We start from the raw sequence: 18573 nt of genomic DNA, 5'->3' as shown, positions 1-18573 counted from the left end.
TGATTTGGCATCATCCCTGAGAAACAAACCGAATTTATTATTGCTAAAACCAAGGTTTTTGAGTAGATTTGATTAAATGAGTCTGATATTTGGTGAATTGAATCTTATAGTAATGCAGTGCTTCAAGGTTTGTCCAAAATCACAATTTGAGGAGGGCGGGGGTGGTTAGATGACTCGAGATTGCCGCAGAATGCACTGTGTCTTGTGAGACTATCGAAATTCGATGTGTCAATATGTGTAAGTTGTAGAAAATATCTGACCACATTAGAGGCAATTTGGAATTCTGAAGTGTACTTGAGTATGTGTTGTCAGCGTGACAGGCATAGCTGAACAGTCCATTCCAGGTACAGAGTTGTCTCATTGGGGTTAAAGGAGACCACAGGCATTAAATAAATAACGAAAATAGCATGAGAGGTTTCTCGCCAATTAGGTTAATGCAGTGATTTTTTTTAGTCAAAAAGGACTCGGGGTGTGTGTGTGTGTGTGTGTGTGTGTGTGTGTGTGTGTGTGTGTATGTGTGTGTGTGTAGGATTCTGTTTATGCTTTTGTATTTGTCAAAAGGCCTTTGGAAACTGTAAAAAGTAATAGAGATTAGAGACATCAGATTAGGATAATTTCTGTTATTGCCCTTATATCTTTCCTCTTTTCTTTTTTTTTTGGGGGGGCAGGCAAGGGAGACACGTCTGTGGTGCTCAGGGCTTCCTCCTGGCTCTATACTCAGGGATACTTCTGGGGGTGCTTAGGGGACCAGATATGGTGCCGGGGATAAAACCGAGGTCTGCCGCATGCAAGACAAGCCCCTTCATCCCTGTATCGTCTCTCTGGCCCATGACTTTCCCCTCTTAAAAACATTTTAAAAGTGATTATTTACGTGGTAAGATTACGATAGTGTTCAAGAGTCTGGCATTGATGCACAGCGATTGCTCAGATCCCCCACCAAAGTGCCCGTAGACCACCACGCCCCCAGCCCCGCCCCCGTTCTTACGCCCACTCTTATCCAACGTTCCTTCCCTCCAGACCCTGACCCCACTAGTTGCTGATTGTCAGTAGACGGATTTTTTTTTTTTTTGCTTTTTGGGTCACACCTGGCGATGCACAGGGGTTACTCCTGCCTCTGCACTCGGGAATTACTCCTGGCGGTGCTCAGGGGACCCTATGGGATGCTGGGAATCGAACCCGGGTCGACCGCGTGCAAGGCAAACACCCTACCCGCTGTGCTATCGCACCAGCCCCAGTAAACCGGTATTTTTAGTGCATTCTGGTTCTGTTACCTCTCTTAGCGCCATGAGCCCGAGACCCTCCACTTATGTTTCTCTGTCACTTGCCCACTGCCAGTTCTCTGCGCTCACCTGTAACCTGCACTCTCAGTTCTATGTTCTGGTATCACGGGTTTATCTCCTGCAAGAATGATCAGAGGAGAAACAGTCTGGCCGCTAGGTGGCGGTATGCCTTGAAGAATTTCTCTCTGGCTGTACTTCAATGCTTGAATAGTTTATTACCTGCCTGATATCCCCCGCCCCCGACACACACACGTGTTGTTTAAAAATGGTCTTCCTTCAGATAACCAACTCTTTGTGAAATCACCTTCTGATAATTAAGCATCCCTTTTAATAGCCTCAATTTAAATGAACGCAATAGGTTGATTTGAAACTAAGATAAAAAAATAAAACTCTACAGGAAGATTGTGTTTATTTCTCTAGCAGAGCTAGTAAAGCCCTCATTAGACATGAAAATCGCTTTTCTGCGATTCAAACGAAGACTGAAGCAAGCATCGCTGCTGTTTTACCAGCTGTAACCATCTGCAGTTTACATTGCAAACTATATTTAAAGCTGCAGGAAGCGTCGGTGACAGGGCTGGGAAGAAAGCTCAAAGTCTGCGCACACCGCGAGGGCTCGATTCAATCCCTGCCTCAGCTGGCTGTCCAGCCCACACCGCTGCCTGTGTATCACGTGGGGTGGTCCTCGTACCCTGAGCACCGCCTGGGAGTTCACTGCTCCCCATGTCTCAAACACCCCAGTCAAAAAGATGCCATTGCAGCACATATTACTTTCAAATAAAAGCACTAATTTAAAATAATGAAAGTGAAAGCACAAATAATTCAGCAACCCATGACTGTGCCAAATTGAAAACTGTGTTATGTTGGGTGGGTGGGGGGGGGGTGTCAGGAGAGATGCCAGGGCCTCATTCATGCAGAGCATGTGCCCTGCCCCTAAATTATCTCCTGCCCACGGTCTGTGTTACATTCTACTATTCATATTTCTCCTCTTAACAATTGCAAATTGTGGAGAGCGGAGACCCCTGCTTGCAATCCCCAAGATTGAACAAAAGTCACTAAAAATGTGAATTTAGATGAAGAAACCCGGCTGTTGGCCATTTAGGGCCTCCCCTTGCCCCTCCAGCGCTTTGATGGAGCCACCTGCTTGGGAACAAAGAGACACTTGGCAAAGCCTAGGGAAGCACAGAGAGAGAACTTCTGATCTGTCACGCCGCACGGAAACATTTTCCTCACGCTGCAGAGAAGCCAGAATAAAAATACAAGAAAGAACTCTGGGCTCCTCTGATACTTTCATCTTCTAAAAATCTCCTCCCCATTATTCTTTGAAAAGTACCGTTCGGCCGAGTCTGGGCCAGACGGGCCTTGTTTGAAAAAGTTTCAAAGATCGGGTTGGCACCTGAATTTCATTGGCGCGCTAAGGTCCTGTTCTCAAAGTGGGCTGTGTGGGTCACACAGCTTGTCAGAGAAGCCGGGGCCCTGTTGCAGGCAGGTAAGATCAACCCCCGGAGGTGATTTCTCCCTGTCAAGCGACTCTTTTCAGAAGAATTTGAACACAGATGTTAGAAGGCAGGAATCCAGGAGGCCCGAGGCAGTCCCCGGGATCCAGTTGCCTAGGGCTATTCTCAGGAATGTAACCTGGGAGAATTGTGCCCTTGAAGTCACCTCTGGCGGCTCGTCCTCCTGCTCTGGAGGGTGGAGAGGAGAGAGTCAGCCCAGGACTCTGCAGCTCAGACTGAAAGTGAGTCAGCTTTCAGTGGTGGCTAACCACAGCCCAGTCCAAAAAAGCTTGCATTAGCTGCAGCCTGCAGCCCAGCAGCTAATGCAGCCACGGGGGAGGGGTGGGGCGGAGGAGCAGAGGGCAGGGCTAATGGCATTCCAACCCTGTTGCAACTCTCAAAGCCTCAGCTCCTCCAAATGGGGCTTGCAAGAAGAGTAGGCGCAGCGGCTCAGGAATCCGGCCAGGGCAGGAGGGATGCACGGAAGCTCAAAAGGAAACCAGCTCTTGGCTGGAGCACCTGCTCCGAGGATCCAAAGAGAGACCAGTATCGGTGCATTTTTGCGAGCACCAAGGAAGACAGAAATCTCTTTGGGTACTATTATCCAGAAGCCTCGTGAAATTAGTGGCTACACTAATGGTAGACTTTAGGTAGATTTTAGTGACCCCTCCAGTGCATGCTTAGAGATTTTTCTCAATTTAAAGGAAAAACTGTTGGACTGATGACTGTCGTCTCATTGTTCATCGATTTGCTCCAGCGGGCACCAGTAACGTCTCCATCCTGAAACTTGTTACTGTTTTTTTGCATATCGAATATGCCATGGATAGCTTGCCAGGCTCTGCCGTGCGGGCGGGATACTCTCGGTAGCTTGCTGGGCTCTCCGAGAGGGGCGGGGTAATTAAACCCAGGTCAGCCGTGTGCAAGGTCCTAACGTCCTACCCGCTGTGCTATCGCTCCAGCCAGGAAAAAATACACCAGGCAATTAGTGTTGTAAGCTTGAAAGGTTACTAAGAAGAGGCAGATGAGAAATAGGCTTTGTTCATTTGGGAGACCACACTCTGCAGTGCTCAGGGATTACTCGTGACTCTGTGCTCAGGGATCACTCCTGAGGTACAAGGGGTAGTTGGCCACAAGTAAGGCAAACGCCTTAACTCCTCGCTGTATCTCTCCAGCCCCAAATTCTTCCTTGTATCCAAATGCAAATCATTATATTGTAAATTAGAAACTAATACACTATTGTATGTCAATTTTACTTCAATTTACAAAGAAGAAATATGATTATATTCCTGGGGGAAATATATTCAATTGCTGTGTATTTTTAAACAGGTTATTAGATATAATTGAGTTTAAGAAACCTTTGTTGTAGCAGACAGAAATGATCTATTCCTCAAGAGTTAAGTAAAACTCATACTAAAACCTATCTTTGCCTCAGTATCTTTTTTTCTGAAGGGATATGTATTTGATTACATTATAATCTCTTCCCTGATAATTCTTTTATTCAGGTTAAGCCTATAACAATTTCGATAAATTTGATATATGATGTAGTTCCATAAATTCATATTTCATCTAAGGTTTAAATTGTGTGTGTGTGGGCTGGAGTGATAGCACAGTGGGTAAGACGTTTGCCTTGCATGCAGACAAACGGGATTCGATTCCCAGCATCCCAAACGGTCCCCGAACACCGCCAGTAGTAATTCCTGAGTGCATGATCCAGGAGTAACCACTGTACATTGCTGGGTGTGACCCTAAAAGCAAAATAAATAAATATATAAATTGTGTGTGTGTGTGTGTGTGTGTGTGTGCGTTTGGGGGGAGCCACACCTGGAAGTGCTCAGGGCTTACTCCTGTCTCTATACTCAGGGATCACTTCTGGTGGGGTTTGGGGACCATATGGGATACCAGAGATCAAATCTGGGTCAACCGCATGCAAGGCAACTGATCTACCTGCTGTACAATCTCTCTTTCCCTAAGTTTAAATTTCTTAGTGATTCTGTTGTTCATAGTATACTTTATCATACTTTGATCCCTAGATCACATAAGGGGATTACTAATCTTTTGTTTGTTTTGCTTGTTTGGGGGCCACACCCAGTAATGCTCAGGAATTACTCCTGCTTGGTGCTCAGGGAACCATGTGGCACCGGGGATTGAATCAGGTGTCCCACATCTAAAACAAGTGCTCCAACCAACTGAGCCATCTCCCACGCCCTATTTGTAGGTATTTTATTTTTATTTGTTTTGGTTTTGGGGTAACACCCAGGGGTACTCAGGACCTACTCCTGGCTCTGTGCTCCGGGATCACTCCTGTGGGACTAAAGGGAACAAATAGGGTGCCAGGGATCGAACCCAGGTCAATCAGCCTTACTTGCTGTGCTGTCTCACAGGCCCGTATTTGTGGTATTTTAAAGCTATGTTGTTTTTTTTCAGTTCTAATTTTATGAGTTTTGATTTGATAGAATTGAAAGGTGTCCCCCTGTGGTGCTAGCAGGCCTGGGGGCTAATCCTGGTGGTATTTAACCCATGCTGCAGCGCCAGGGTTGAAACCCATGACATCACACATGCAAGCGAGGCCTGTACTCTAGCCCTCTGAACTGTTTTCCTGGTCCAACAGACAGCGGAATTACTTAACATTTTTTCATTATTATTATTATTTTTATTTGTGGGGGGCTTGGGTTGAATCCAGGGTCCCACATGGCCTGATCCACATCTGCAGGATTTTACAGAATTTGAAATTTCACTGATGATCGTGTATATAAGCACATACACAATAAGACAGACACACAGGGCCTGGAGCGAGAGTACAAAGGGTAGGGCACTTGCCTTGCCAATGGCTGACCTGGGTTCAACCCTGGCACTCCATATGGTCCCCTGAGCCAGCTAGGAATGATCCCTGAGCACAGAGCCAGGAGTACGCCCTGAGCATCCCAGGGTGTGGCCTCAAAACCAAAACCAATACCTGGAGACCTTTGCTTTTATGTTATCTTTCAGGTCTATTAAAGTTACTGGCTCACTTGAATCATCTCCGAATAATGAAGCTCACTTAGGGTAACCTGAGAGCGAATTGCAAAACCATAATTCTTGTTTTCCTTCTGCTAAGATGTCCAGTCACTCTGAACTCATTCCTCCACGGGCTACAGAGTCCCAAGCTTCTCATTACTTCCATCTCTAAAAGGTGGCTGGCCAGTAAGACAATGAGGCATTTGACTTTGGAATCATATTTACTCATCATTTATTTTAACCCTCCCTACTGAAGGATTATGTGTCAGACACAAGTTTCTGGATAACAAACGGGCCTCATACTCTAATGGAAACCAAGGAACTAACATTTGCTTAACATTGAATTTAAGGAGTGGTCTAGAGGAATTTTGCTTGTGTTCGTTAGAGTTAATACATTTATATTTTTATGAGAGCTATGGTTTAACCCTCCCGCCCCAAACATAATAGAGAAACCTACCATTATTTGAGTATCTATAACTGGGAGATTGTTTTTGTTTTTGTTTTGTTTTGTTTTGTTTTTGCCTTTTGGGTCACACCTGGCGATGCACAGGGTCACTCCCGGCTCATGCACTCAGGAATTACCCCTGGAGGTGCTCAGGGGACCATATGGGATGCTGGGATTTGAACCTGGGTCAGCTGTGTGCAAGGCAAACACCCTACCCGCTGTGCTATCGCTCCAGCCCCCAACACTGGAGTTTTTAATATTACTTTTTTAATTTCCAAAAATATTTATTAAGGCGAAGCTAGAGTGATAGTACAATAGGTGGGAAGCTTGCCTTGCATATAACTGACCTGGGTTCAATCCTCGGCATCCCATATGGTCATCCGAGCCTCGATGGGAGTGATTCCTGAGCTCATAGCCAGGAGTAAATCCTGAGAACTGATGGACATGACTCCAAGACAAAATAAGTCTATATTATTGAGGCAAATGTAATATATCTGGGTTTTTTTTTGAGGAGGGATGTGAGTGGGTTTGGAACCACATTCAGGAGTGTTCAGAGACTGGCTCTGTGCTCAGGAGTTACTCCTGGTGGTGCTCAAGAACCATATGTAGTGCTGGGGATGGAACCAGGGTCCGATGCATGCAAGACAAGTGCTTTACTTCCTGTGCTAGATCTCTCTGGTCCATATCTGGAATTTTTTCTTGGCGGGGGCTTGAGGGAGCTCCCAAGACATGCTTAAATGTCCTGGGGACCACTCTTGACCGTAATGAGTCAGGCAGGGTAATTGAGTGCTTAAGGGTGTGAGGACGCAGAGATGCTCCCACCTTGGCTGGAGGCTACAACCAGTGGTGCTGGGGAAAGGGGTGGACTTCGTGGTGCCAGGGTTCAAATTTGGGTCCTGACACGTGCTTTGCAGGCATCCCTGATTGTTGAACTATCTCCTCCACATCTTATTGTTTTAGGCAGAAAGCTCATAGTAGATCAGGATGTGCCACTAGGTGATCACAACCCTAACTAGAAGTTAAGTGCAAGTCTTCGGGCACAACTGCTTCAATACTGACCACCGGCAGATCAATACAAGTCATCTTGTGGTCATTGTTATATATCACAATGGTGTTACTAATGTCATTGTCTGAGGATTTACTGAGCTGGTTGGTTCTGGTTGAGGCTTTTGTGTTATTGTTTTCACTCAGTGGGTTTTTATCCAACTTTCCGCATCAAATTTGCTGTGTTCCTTCTGCCTGTCGGTACTGTGAAATTTGGAGGCTGTCACATGGCCCTGAATATGGCTGCATACTCCAGGAGCTGTGGAGCTGGACCATTTCTATGTTGGAGGTTGACTGATGTGGGTAGGGGTGTCTGTTGGATGCCTGCTGGAACTATCCAGAAGGAAAGGGAATATTCCCTCCCCCATTCCAAGATGGCCACGGAGTTTTCAGCACAGAGATAGAACTATCTGGGACAATTTGGTGACTTGGTGGCTTGATTTAGGGCCACGATTTGTTTTTTTATCTCTTCACATGAAACTCTGCCAGGCAAGTAAAACTTTTGGCAGGTTCTACTGACATTCCTTGGACTTTTATTGATTTAGTCTATAAACACTCAATAAGCCATCACATGTGCTGAATTCTGGGTACCAGGGTATTAGCAGTAGCTCTGTAGCACTGTCGTCCCATTGTTCATCGATTTGCTCAAGCAGGCTCCAGTAACGTCTCTATTGTGAGACTTGTTATTACTCTTTTTGGCATATAGAACATGCCACAGGTAGTTTGCCAGGCTCTGCTGTGCAGGCGGGATAGTCTCAGTAGCTTGCCGGGCTCTCCGAGAGGGGCAGAGGAATTGAACCCAGGTCAGCCACGTGCAAGGCAAATGCCCTACCCGCTGAGCTGAACGTTAACTCAACATGCAAGAAAATTAGTGCTTAAGGTTTTTGTTTGTTTTGGGATTCATATTTGATAGTTGGGGGCTATCCCTGGATCTGTGCTCAGGGTCCACCCCTCGTGGTACTCAGGAGACCATCGGTGCCATGAATGGAAACTGGTCCCTTGCGTGCAAAACATGTAATCAGCCCCTTGAGCTTTCTCTCTGGTCCCAGGAAAAGCACTGTGACTATGTTTTAATGGAAATAAGATATATAGAAATTTGTCTTTTTTAAAATCTATAATGTATATTGTCCTAAAAGGAGTAAATGTCCTTTCTCAGTAGAAGAATAATGTGAACAATAAATTTTGAAGCACGGTGACAAATTTCACATAACTCTGTCTTGCACTCAAGGTTAAAAACAACCCAAAAAACCTCAGCTATGACTGTGGCCAGTTTTAGACTCTTAAAGCAATACAGAATTCTCACTTGTGTCAGAAAAAAAAACCCCAAGAGGTTCATCACTGAACTTTTTATATAAAATATGCATGCACAAGCTAAGAGGAATGTCTTGTGCCGACCACATTTGCCAGAGAGGCACTTCTAGAAACCCAGTGACAGGAGATGTGAGCAGGTCAGTTCTTCTCAAAGGGAAGGTAGAGTCACATGGTTCAGAGGGAAGTCCCTTCATAGCCTTTACAAATTGTCCCTTCCCAGGGTAAAGATCAATGGTGTTGTTCCCTTCTTCTTATTCTTTGAGTCCAATAAATTTTTCTTTGAGTCGAAAGGAAAGACTGGTCATTTTGGCATCATATTAATGCTGACTTCAAATTATTCTTCTTGCCTTTCAGTCTACAAGCAACAGGATCTTGGACTTTTACCAGGAATGATCCTCTTTGCTGTTGGGTTATCCATTCTGTCTCTGATTGGGATATTAAACAGGCCTCTCCGAACAGGGTAGGTTTTGGGAGAATCTCTTTTCAGATCTAGAATATTACTGTGGTGCATAGAGAAACAAAACAAGGGAATCAACAGGTTCCACTGAGAACAAACCATTGGCCCCAAAATATACACCTGTGGTTATCAAGTGAAAGGAGGAATGGATGGAGAAAAGTGAGGAGGTAAGTTGAGAGAATGATCATTCTGGTACCATGTGGATCTTAATGATGACTTTAAACTAATTTGGAGGTGCAATATAAAGACATTGGTGGAGGGCCTTGGGCACTTTAGTGATGGTGACTGTGGCAACTAAGTATGTCAGAAGCATTAACAGAGCTGGAGCAATGACACAGCAAGTAGGGTGCTTGCCTTGCAGGTGACTGACCCAGTTTTGATCTCAGCACCCCAAATGGTCCCTGAGCTCTGCTAGGAGTGATCCCTGAGCACAGTCAGGAGGAAGCCTTGACCACTGCCAGGTGTGGCCCCCAAATCAAAATAAAGAAACAAAAACCTTAATGCTATTGTAACTCTGTGATCAAAAGTATTATAAAATTTAGTTACAATAACATAAACACATATGTGTGCATTATTACAAATTTTAGTTAAAAATATAAGCACACACATGTGTGTTTACATGTCTGTATGCACATACGCTTACCCCCAATGTAGTTAGTACTGTTAATTGCTAGATAAATCCATCAACACTTTTATTCAGATAAAAGAAATGTCAATAGAACAACTTAAAACTCAAGTTGAATGGATACCTACCCCTGCCCATATGGTTACCGACATCACTAGGGACCCCACAGGAAAGCACAGTGGCATCAAGCACAGATGGCTTCCAGGAACCCCAGAGTGGTAAGTGGCCCATCCAGGGTCTGAAGGACTCGGCCAGACCAGCCCATTCTGTAACTCATCTCTCTCCTCATCATGTGATCTCACTGTACCTAGCAGTTCATCTCCAGTGGCTGGATTTTCAGGGGGTTACATCCTAGCCTGACTCACATCCCACCCAAACAGATGAGTGGCCAAGAGAAGCGTGGCAGTGTCTGAGTGGGCATGTGACCTCTCGCCCTGATACCTTTCTCACACTGGCATCCTTTCATCTCTCTCTCTCTTTTCCGGTGTGGAAAGTCGTATGAGTCAGGATCTATGCCCAGCTCTTGGAAAAGAAGACTGCACCAAGAGACTGGGTGCGTGAATTTCTAAGTCATCCTAGCTGTGAATTTTCTAAATCTAGGGGAATGGACTCAGTACCCCCCAGGCCAGGACTCAACACACACTTTTTCTTTGCCAAGCTGGCATGGAATTTCCTTCATGGCCTGCTCACCTGCTTAAGAGATCATCTTTCTTCCTTTGAACTTATTATCAAAATGTTTTGGACTTGGAATGAGTTGTTCTAAATAAAATGTGCCCATAATTTAAATTTTATTATTCCTTTTCTTTATAACTTAATGCAATATGTCAAATTTTAAGCTACACATTAGCAAGCTTAATTTCTGATACCCTTGTAAGGTAAATAATTAAGTCTATAATTCATAAACAAGGCTGGAAAGAACAAATAATTATCTTAAGTTGTTAAAAAAAATCTGTAAAAATAGATGATTATTATCCTATCACCAAAAGTCTTGGTTATAAAGTCCTTTGAAGTATCTTAATATTTAATCTTGTACCTCACGAAGGGCTGGAGCGATAGCACAGCGGGTAGGGTGTTCGCCTTGCATGCAGCCAACCCAGGCTCGATTCCTCCACCCCTCTCAGAGAGCCCGGCAAGCTATCGAGAGTATCTTGCCCGCACGGCAGAGCCTGGTAAGCTACCCATGGTGTATTCGATATGCCAAAAACAGTAACAAGTCTCACAATGGAGACTTGTTACTGGTGCCCGCTAGAGCAAATTGATGAGCAACAGGATGACAGTGACAGTGACCTCATGAAAATATTAATATTTCTGTCATCGTCAAAGATGTTCTAGAGTAATACCACCCCCTCTTTTTTTCATTTTTGTGATACCAGGGATCAAACAGATAGAAAATAAACACTTTACCAAGGAGCTACATCCCCAGCCCCAGTATATTCTTATTATTAAGAATACCCTAAAAAAGGAATTTTAAGTTATTAATAGGAATATGACAATTCTTTGCCAATTTAACTATTTAAATAAGTATTCTTTTAAAAAAGATAAAGAGATATCCAATATAACTATTTCTGTATACAAGCAGGGACTGTTATTTATTTTACCTATACATTAAGAGTCTGACTTTGTCAACAGAACTGAATAACTAGGGACAAAACATAACATGATCCTCAGTGGCTGAACTTTATTTAATTTTTTTTTATTGAGGCATCATGACTTACAAAGTTATTCATGATTGAGTTTCAGGTATGGAATTTTCCCACTCCAATCCCTCCACCAGTGTTCACTTACCTCTGTCTATGTCCCCAGTTTCCCTCCCACCCACCAGTCTGCTTCTTTGACAGACAATTTTTTAAAAATTTTGGTGAAGACATGAATGGCTCCTCCGTTCCTGAATGCCCATGACCCCGGAGGCCCACTAACTACTTTCGGAACCCAGCAGCTTCTTGCAGAAATGCCTCTAGACTATGAACTAAGCCACAGCCCCATGCCACTCTGGGAGGGGAAAAGTTTTTCTCTCTTGGCCTTTCCTTGCGGCCGTGGTGGCAGTGTAGCGACCGCCATCTTTTAAAGCCCACTAGACAGAGGTACACGCTTGCAGTGTTGAAACTTTCTCTGAACTTAATTACTTCAGAAATTTCTCTGAACTTAATTACTAAAATACCAGAAATCCAAAACCGCTCAGCCACAATAGCAGCCACACAACCTCACATGCTCTTTATTCTCAGAAATGGAAAACAATCAAATGATGCCTTTTCGGCAGGTCTGATTGTTGGAGGAAAATTCCAAATAATAATAGTGAGGGTTTTTTTTGTTGAAATATTGAATGTAATCAAAGTAAAGAGAGAGTAAAGTGAAAATCATCAGCCACACAGGCAGTGGAGGGGAGGTGTGGGATGAGAGGTATACTGGGATTCTTGGTGGTGGAACATGTGCACTGGTGAAGGGATGGGTGTTTGATCATTGTATGACTGAGACTTAAGCCTGAAAGCTTTGTAACTTTTCTCATGGTGATTCAATTAAAAAAAAAATTTGGTGAAATGTGTTCTAACTGTATAAACCTTTTACAAAACAGGGTAGATATATTTAAAATACTAGTAAAACTTCAACAATACAATTAATTTACTCAGTTGGTTTAATTTTAGGGTTTTTGCATAAAAAGAGATTGAATTAGTTTTAAAAAAACAAGTATTGAATAATAACACATTGTATAAGTCTATGTAAAGATATTACTTTATCCGATAGCCCAATGTCAGATTGGACCTAGCCACTATGGTTATTACTTTTATTACTTAATAAAAGCCCAGAGAGCCTTCTAGATAGATTGACAGCCAAATCCACATGCATGATCTCTTTCATGACAGTTTAGCAAACATTTTTTTCTTAATGGCTGGGAGGAAAAGTAAACATATTAGTTGTTAGTGGTTGACAGATAGCCTAGTAAACTTTGAGAAAACTTACTACTGTGTCCTAAAATATAGACTTAGAACCTCTGAAGATTCTGTGGCACTCTTTTAGGTTTTGTTATCTGACATGCTGCCCTCAGCTGTGATTTGTCTGTGTGTTAACGGGTGCGTAGTTGACATGTAAAATGCGTCACTGATCCATTTAGTCTCGCCTAGGTGCCTGGTCCAACCAGTTTGCCAAAATTGATGTGTATTTTAAACACAGAAAGTGTTTTTGACATAGTGGCAGCGGCCAGAGTAGCTTGGAACAAGTGGGGTGTTCGTAGCTTCTCTCCTTTCCATCACCCCACACAGCCAACCCTTAGCAGGCACACTAGAATATTAGGGCAGCATTCTTCATTGGGACCTCCAACATCGAGATGACATCTCAGTCTCCTTTCTCATCTACATAAAGAATGCTGGGAGCCACCTGAATCAGAATTTTTCTCCCTTATTCAGAATTGTTATAAATTTAGAATGGGAGGAGCTCAAAGGATGCAATTTTGCCATAGGCCATTTTCTGCCTTAATATTTGCCTCATAATCATCATAGATTTTATGCACTTATTTTGGCAAAAAAAATGGGCTGTGATCATTACGGAAAAATTTTTTAAATTGTGCTGGCATTTCTTAAGGCTCATTTATTACTATATTTTTGGGGTGCAAGATTAGGCACCCCAAATACACATGAATAAACTGAATAATCCAAATCACTATACATTATTTCTTTCGTGACAGTTTAGCAAACATTTTTTATGGCCTCGGGGAAAAAAGTTAACATATTAGTTGTTATTGATTTACAGATAATCGAACTATTGTACTTTGAGAAAACTTACTACAGTGTCACAAAATATAGACATAGAACCTCTAAAGATTCTGTGGCACTCTTTTTGGTTTTGTTATTTGACATGCTGCCCTCAGCTCCTCCTGTCAGATTTGTTTACTTCATCGCTCTGCCACAGAATTAAAATTAATTCTAGAGTTAAAATTCACTGTGGTGACACACTGTGTTATTCCCCAAAAGAAAAATTCCCATCTTTTCTTTTAGATAAGTGTGTGTGTGTGTGTTTGTGTGTGTGAGTGTGTATGTGTATAGGGGGTAATAGGGCTGGGCCACACCCCACAGTACCCAAATGACCCTTGGTGCCACTCATGGGGACCATATGTAGTGCTGGGAATTGGAACTGGGGTTGGTAAGATGCAAGATGTAACACCTTAGCCTTGCTTTCTTTTTGGCTCAAAAATTCTCATCTGTTTGAAGCTTTTGAGAAGTTTCGTGTAGTTTAAAGTCTGTGTGGCTTTAAGCTCTGAAAAACCTCCATGTACAGTCATTCCAGGGGCAGGTGCTTCATATTTCCGGTTCATCATTCACTCCTTTAGAAGAAATGACAAATGTCTTTAAAGAGTTTTTTTCCCACAGACATTCAGTGGCTGCAGGATAGATGTTAGGTCCTGGAAATGACCACCGAATGCAGCTTATTTCAGAGAGAAATTGCTTCCCTTTATGTACAACGTGACCTCGGAGACTGTCTGAAACCAGCAGAGCCGGCTGATTCAGTGCATTGCTGCCAGGCAGACGGTGCAATTTACCTGGCGTGGAGAGAAGCAAGACTTCCCAGATCACATGACTTACCCATGGCAGCTTCCCTGCCTGCCAGCTCCCCAGGTGCCTATGGTTCTTCATTGAGTTGAGTGACAAAACTATTAATATTGCGGTGCTCTCTAGACAAACCAGGCTAGTTAGCTCAGAAATACACTGCAAGTGTGAGTGCACTGAGAATTCTAGGCTTGCTCCTTGAAGTGTGAAGACAAATGTGTATCCGGAGACCATTTGGTGAATACATTGCTGGTCTGTTTACCTTTCAGGCAGCATGACAGACAGAATTATACCATGCAACAACTATGCAATGAAAGATTATCAACCAATTTGGGGACTGATTGTGGTGTTACATGGGGATAAACAGGGTTTTTCCTTGGCCAGATCTGTGAAATATCCATTTAGTCCTCTAACTTTTCCACAGCAGTCTCTCTGGCTTATAATGGTTCGGTATCTTCAACATGTGTATTATGGTTTTCATTTCTTTCTTGAATCTCAGGTGAACGTCTTGAAATGCCCCAGCTCATTGGAAAGAAATAGAGCAATAGAGAAAAAGAGGAAAATATGAACAGACATGGAATTGGGACATGAATTTTTATGAGACATTCCCTCATTTCTGATTTGTGATTCTCTTCACAGGACTGTCTGTGCCGATCCTAAAGAGAAATAAATGTCTTTCTAACGTGCCCCCTATCTTCCCTCTAGAATTAAAAGAAAACTCTTGTGGTTAACACCGAAGTGGTTTCATGAAGATATTCCTAATTTGGAAAATAGCAATGTTGTGAAGACAATACAGGTAACCAAACACCATCAGATAAAAACAAGGAATGACAGCCAAAGTACAACAGTTAGAGTAGAATCTCCAACCAAATAAACAAATGCATGTTCAGATTAGTGTAGTTGTGTAAACATAGAAGAATATAAACTACGCCTCTTTCAAAGCATACTTAAAAGAAACAAGAGCCCAAGAGTTGGGGAAAGAAAAGAGAGGGGAGGAAGCAACATTGCTACTCAGAAAAGAACATTTTAATGGGACATTGTGGGTCAATGACTAAGCAATTGGCAAAAAAATTTCATGGACGAAGGAAGAGGGCAGAGAAGCTTAATAGACTGAGCCGCAAAGACACAGAGTGGGTTTCCACTGCACGTGAAACTACAGATGAGGTTGGAGTCTAAAGTGGGCATCAGTTCACTGCTGAGGTACATGGAATACAGATAAAGGTTAGAAGGCAAGGGGAGATGGTTTTATCAGGGGCGGGTCACACTGGCCATTCAGCATGGAAGATAAAGGCAAGGAACAGGAAAGAGGCAGGACACGAGTGTTGAGTCTTTGGAAGGCAGTTCATCTTGGATCATCTTATTGGGTGGGAGTCGGCTTCCCTGAAAGGCCAGCCTTCACCAGAAGAGCTTTACATGCCCAGGGTCATCAGGCATTTTGTACTAGTAAAAACCTTCTTCACCCCACACTCCTGGTCCTCATAGACACGTCTGGATTACGAGCAGCTATATACCTGTATATATCACAGCACAAAGCATTTATCCAACCTTAGTCTTAATACAGAATCCATGTAGAAATTTCTCCTTCACCTTTCTTTCCTCTAAGCTACACAATATTTTCTTGAAGTCAGGATAACAATAGGAAATGGCCTAACACACTTCAGATTCCAAGTTTTAAATAGTATGCAAATTAATATGCAAGACGCTTTGTTTACAAAAAAATTAAGCAAGAAAATATGTGTTTAAATGCTCAGTTCTAATAATAGTTGAAAATAATCATTTTTGACAGAAACTGAGTAGATAAAGAAAGTAGATAAAGCAATATATCTGATAACCTTTCCGTATCTGTATTGCAAACTATAAAGCCCAAAAGGAAAGAGAGAGAGAGACAGAAAGACAGAGACAAAAACAGAGAGACAGAGACAGGGACAGAGACACACACACACACACACACACACACACACACACACACACAAAGAAGAAAAGTACTTGACATAGAGGTGAGGGAGCCGGGGGCCGGAGGGAACTTTGGGACATTGATGATAGGAAGTGCACAATGGTGAAACTGGTTGACAGATGTTGGAACATGATATGATGGGAACCCAATTATGAAAAGCCTTGTAACTGTGTATCTCACTGGGATTCCATTTAAATAATAAATAAATAAAAATTAAAATATAAAAAAATAAAATCTCAGTTCTAATTCAAAAGATATAGTTAGAATATGAATTGTTTCCATTATTCTTTTACTTCAGTTTCCTCCTGGAAGCATTAAATAAAGATTTGGAATAGAGCAGGCTAACAAAAGACAAAAGGAGGAAATCACATAGGAAGAGAAAAACATATGAGAAATGGGAGTGGGGGAATATCGGAGGGCAGGCAGAATTCCAGGCCTCGCTCGGTTAGCCTGTTGGTCCCTTTATATGTTCATTGTAAAATAAAGCAGTGTCTTTTATTTCTAGGAAAAAAGCAAATTTCTGGATAGTAGTTCCTGCGAACAGGTCCTGTATGTTGACCCTGTGGTTACAGAGATAGAATTTGTTCTTCCAGAGGAGCATAAGCCTGTGGACTACACAGAGGAAAATAACGTAGGATCCCTGGAGACCAGAGACTGTCTACACCAGTCACTACTCACCAGTACTACGGTTGTGTACATTCCTGACATCAACACGGGATACAAACCCCAGATTTCAAATTTCCTCACAGGGGGAAACCATCTCAGCAATAATGACAAAATAACTTCTCCAACGCTGACGTCACAGGTTGATCCCCTAGATTGGGGAAAGAACATTGGGTTTCAACAGTATCCTGATTTTGCTTTTTCTGACTCAAGAAGAAATTCCCTAAGAAGCTCACTGTTTCTTGAAGAGTTGAGCCTTATTTTAAACCCAGGAGGATGCAATTCTTTGGACAGGCAAGACTCACAAGGTTTGGAGACCACCCAGCTTTCAGAAAATGCTTCACCCGATGAATCAATTCTAGAACAGACCCTACTGCCTGATGAGTTTGTCTCCTGCTTGGGGGTCGTGAATGAGAACTTGCCTTCTATTCATTCTTATTTTCCACAAAATATTTTGGAAAATCACTTCAACAGGATTTCACACTTGAAGAAGTAGGACTGTGTGGTCAAAATTCATATGGGAAAGAGACTGGCTTGTAACCCAACATTATATGGAGTCTCCTTCAACATAAATTCAATTCAGTTCTTAAAAAAAATAGAGACTTAAGATACAAAAAAGAAAAAAATGTTTGTGGTCACAAAGGCAACGATTTTAGATATGCTTCTTATATTTAAAAAATGTCTGAGCTATAATCACTTTGTTTTCCCTCATGGCAAGGCACAGATCTCTCTGCTACATGCAAGATAAATAATGCATAACAAATGGTACTGAGCTAAAGGCTAAGGAAGCTCTTTGAAATCAAGATTTTACCACTTACTTGCAAGAGGGAAATCTAGTTTATTTTTTATTTTAGTGCTTAAAGTTATCTTGAATAGATGTCTTTGAGTTCCCAAGAACAAACTAAACCAAGAGAGCGACAGGAGAGTAATTAATTAGCGTGCTGGCTGTTTTATTTTCCCCCTGCTACTTTCAGTGGAGAAGTTAGGGATTTGCTCTTTCCTCATTTTGATTTTGGACAAAGAGCGTTGTCGCGTGCTGATGAGTGACGATCAGGAACTCTCTTTGTTCAGGCGTGGTGAGCAGTATTATTCTCCTGTGGAGTCACTGATGAGTTAATTACAGTTTAGCAGAATTAATGAGGTAGCGGAGACAGGATTCAAAGGTTGTTCTTTTACAATCAACTATGTGTAAGTTAGATGGCATAAAATTATTGTCAAAACTAGATATTTGTCCAAATCTGGGCGGTCTGTTGGCCCGTAAGCCATGCAGGCGTCACTGGCTAATCACCAGCTGCCTCTCTGCTGAACCCTAAAGTGACCTCAGGATCCCCTCCACACTGAGGCTCATTAGGGCATCGGTTCAACAAGGATTCGTAGACCAGCCGCGTCATTACTGAAAGGTGGGCGATTTTCAAAATAGGAAATACAAAATCGGGGTCACACCCAACAGTGCTCTGAGGGGGTTGGGTGGTGCTGAGGATGAAACTTGGGTGTCCTGCCTACACTCCAGATCTTTAAGTCATCTCCCCGGGCCCGTTGATTATAAAAGAATGAGTAGTTAAAGTTGCCTACAGGAGCTGGGAGATAGTGCAGTGGTTAGGGTACATGCCCAACCTCAGTTTGATTCCCAGCACCACACAGTCACTGGAGCACCCTGAGGTGCAGCCCTGGACTCCCCTAGCCCCTCGGGGCCCAAGGAGCACCACATCCACAGGCCCATGCATTGAACCCATGGCCGCATTTGGTTGAATATTGCCACTGGGGTCCAGGGT

At 42.9% G+C, this 18573-nt stretch overlaps 1 protein-coding gene across 1 annotated transcript in view; it reads left to right on the top strand.

Annotated features, from left to right (window-relative positions):
* IL23R (interleukin 23 receptor) overlaps positions 1-17297 on the top strand; it is a 68059-nt gene extending 50762 nt beyond the window's left edge. Inside the window, exons 8-11 of the mRNA XM_055140775.1 lie at positions 5876-5953; positions 8922-9027; positions 14890-14980; positions 16644-17297. Of these exons, the coding sequence (XP_054996750.1) occupies positions 5876-5953; positions 8922-9027; positions 14890-14980; positions 16644-17297 (929 nt within the window). The remainder of the gene's footprint in view (positions 1-5875; positions 5954-8921; positions 9028-14889; positions 14981-16643) is intronic.
* The last annotated feature ends 1276 nt before the right edge of the window (positions 17298-18573 follow it).

This window comes from Sorex araneus, chromosome 5 (genome assembly GCF_027595985.1).
Source record: "Sorex araneus isolate mSorAra2 chromosome 5, mSorAra2.pri, whole genome shotgun sequence".
NCBI lineage: Eukaryota > Metazoa > Chordata > Mammalia > Eulipotyphla > Soricidae > Sorex > Sorex araneus.
The sequence above is the reverse complement of the archived record's forward strand: the minus strand, read 5'-3'. Positions and strand labels throughout refer to the sequence as shown.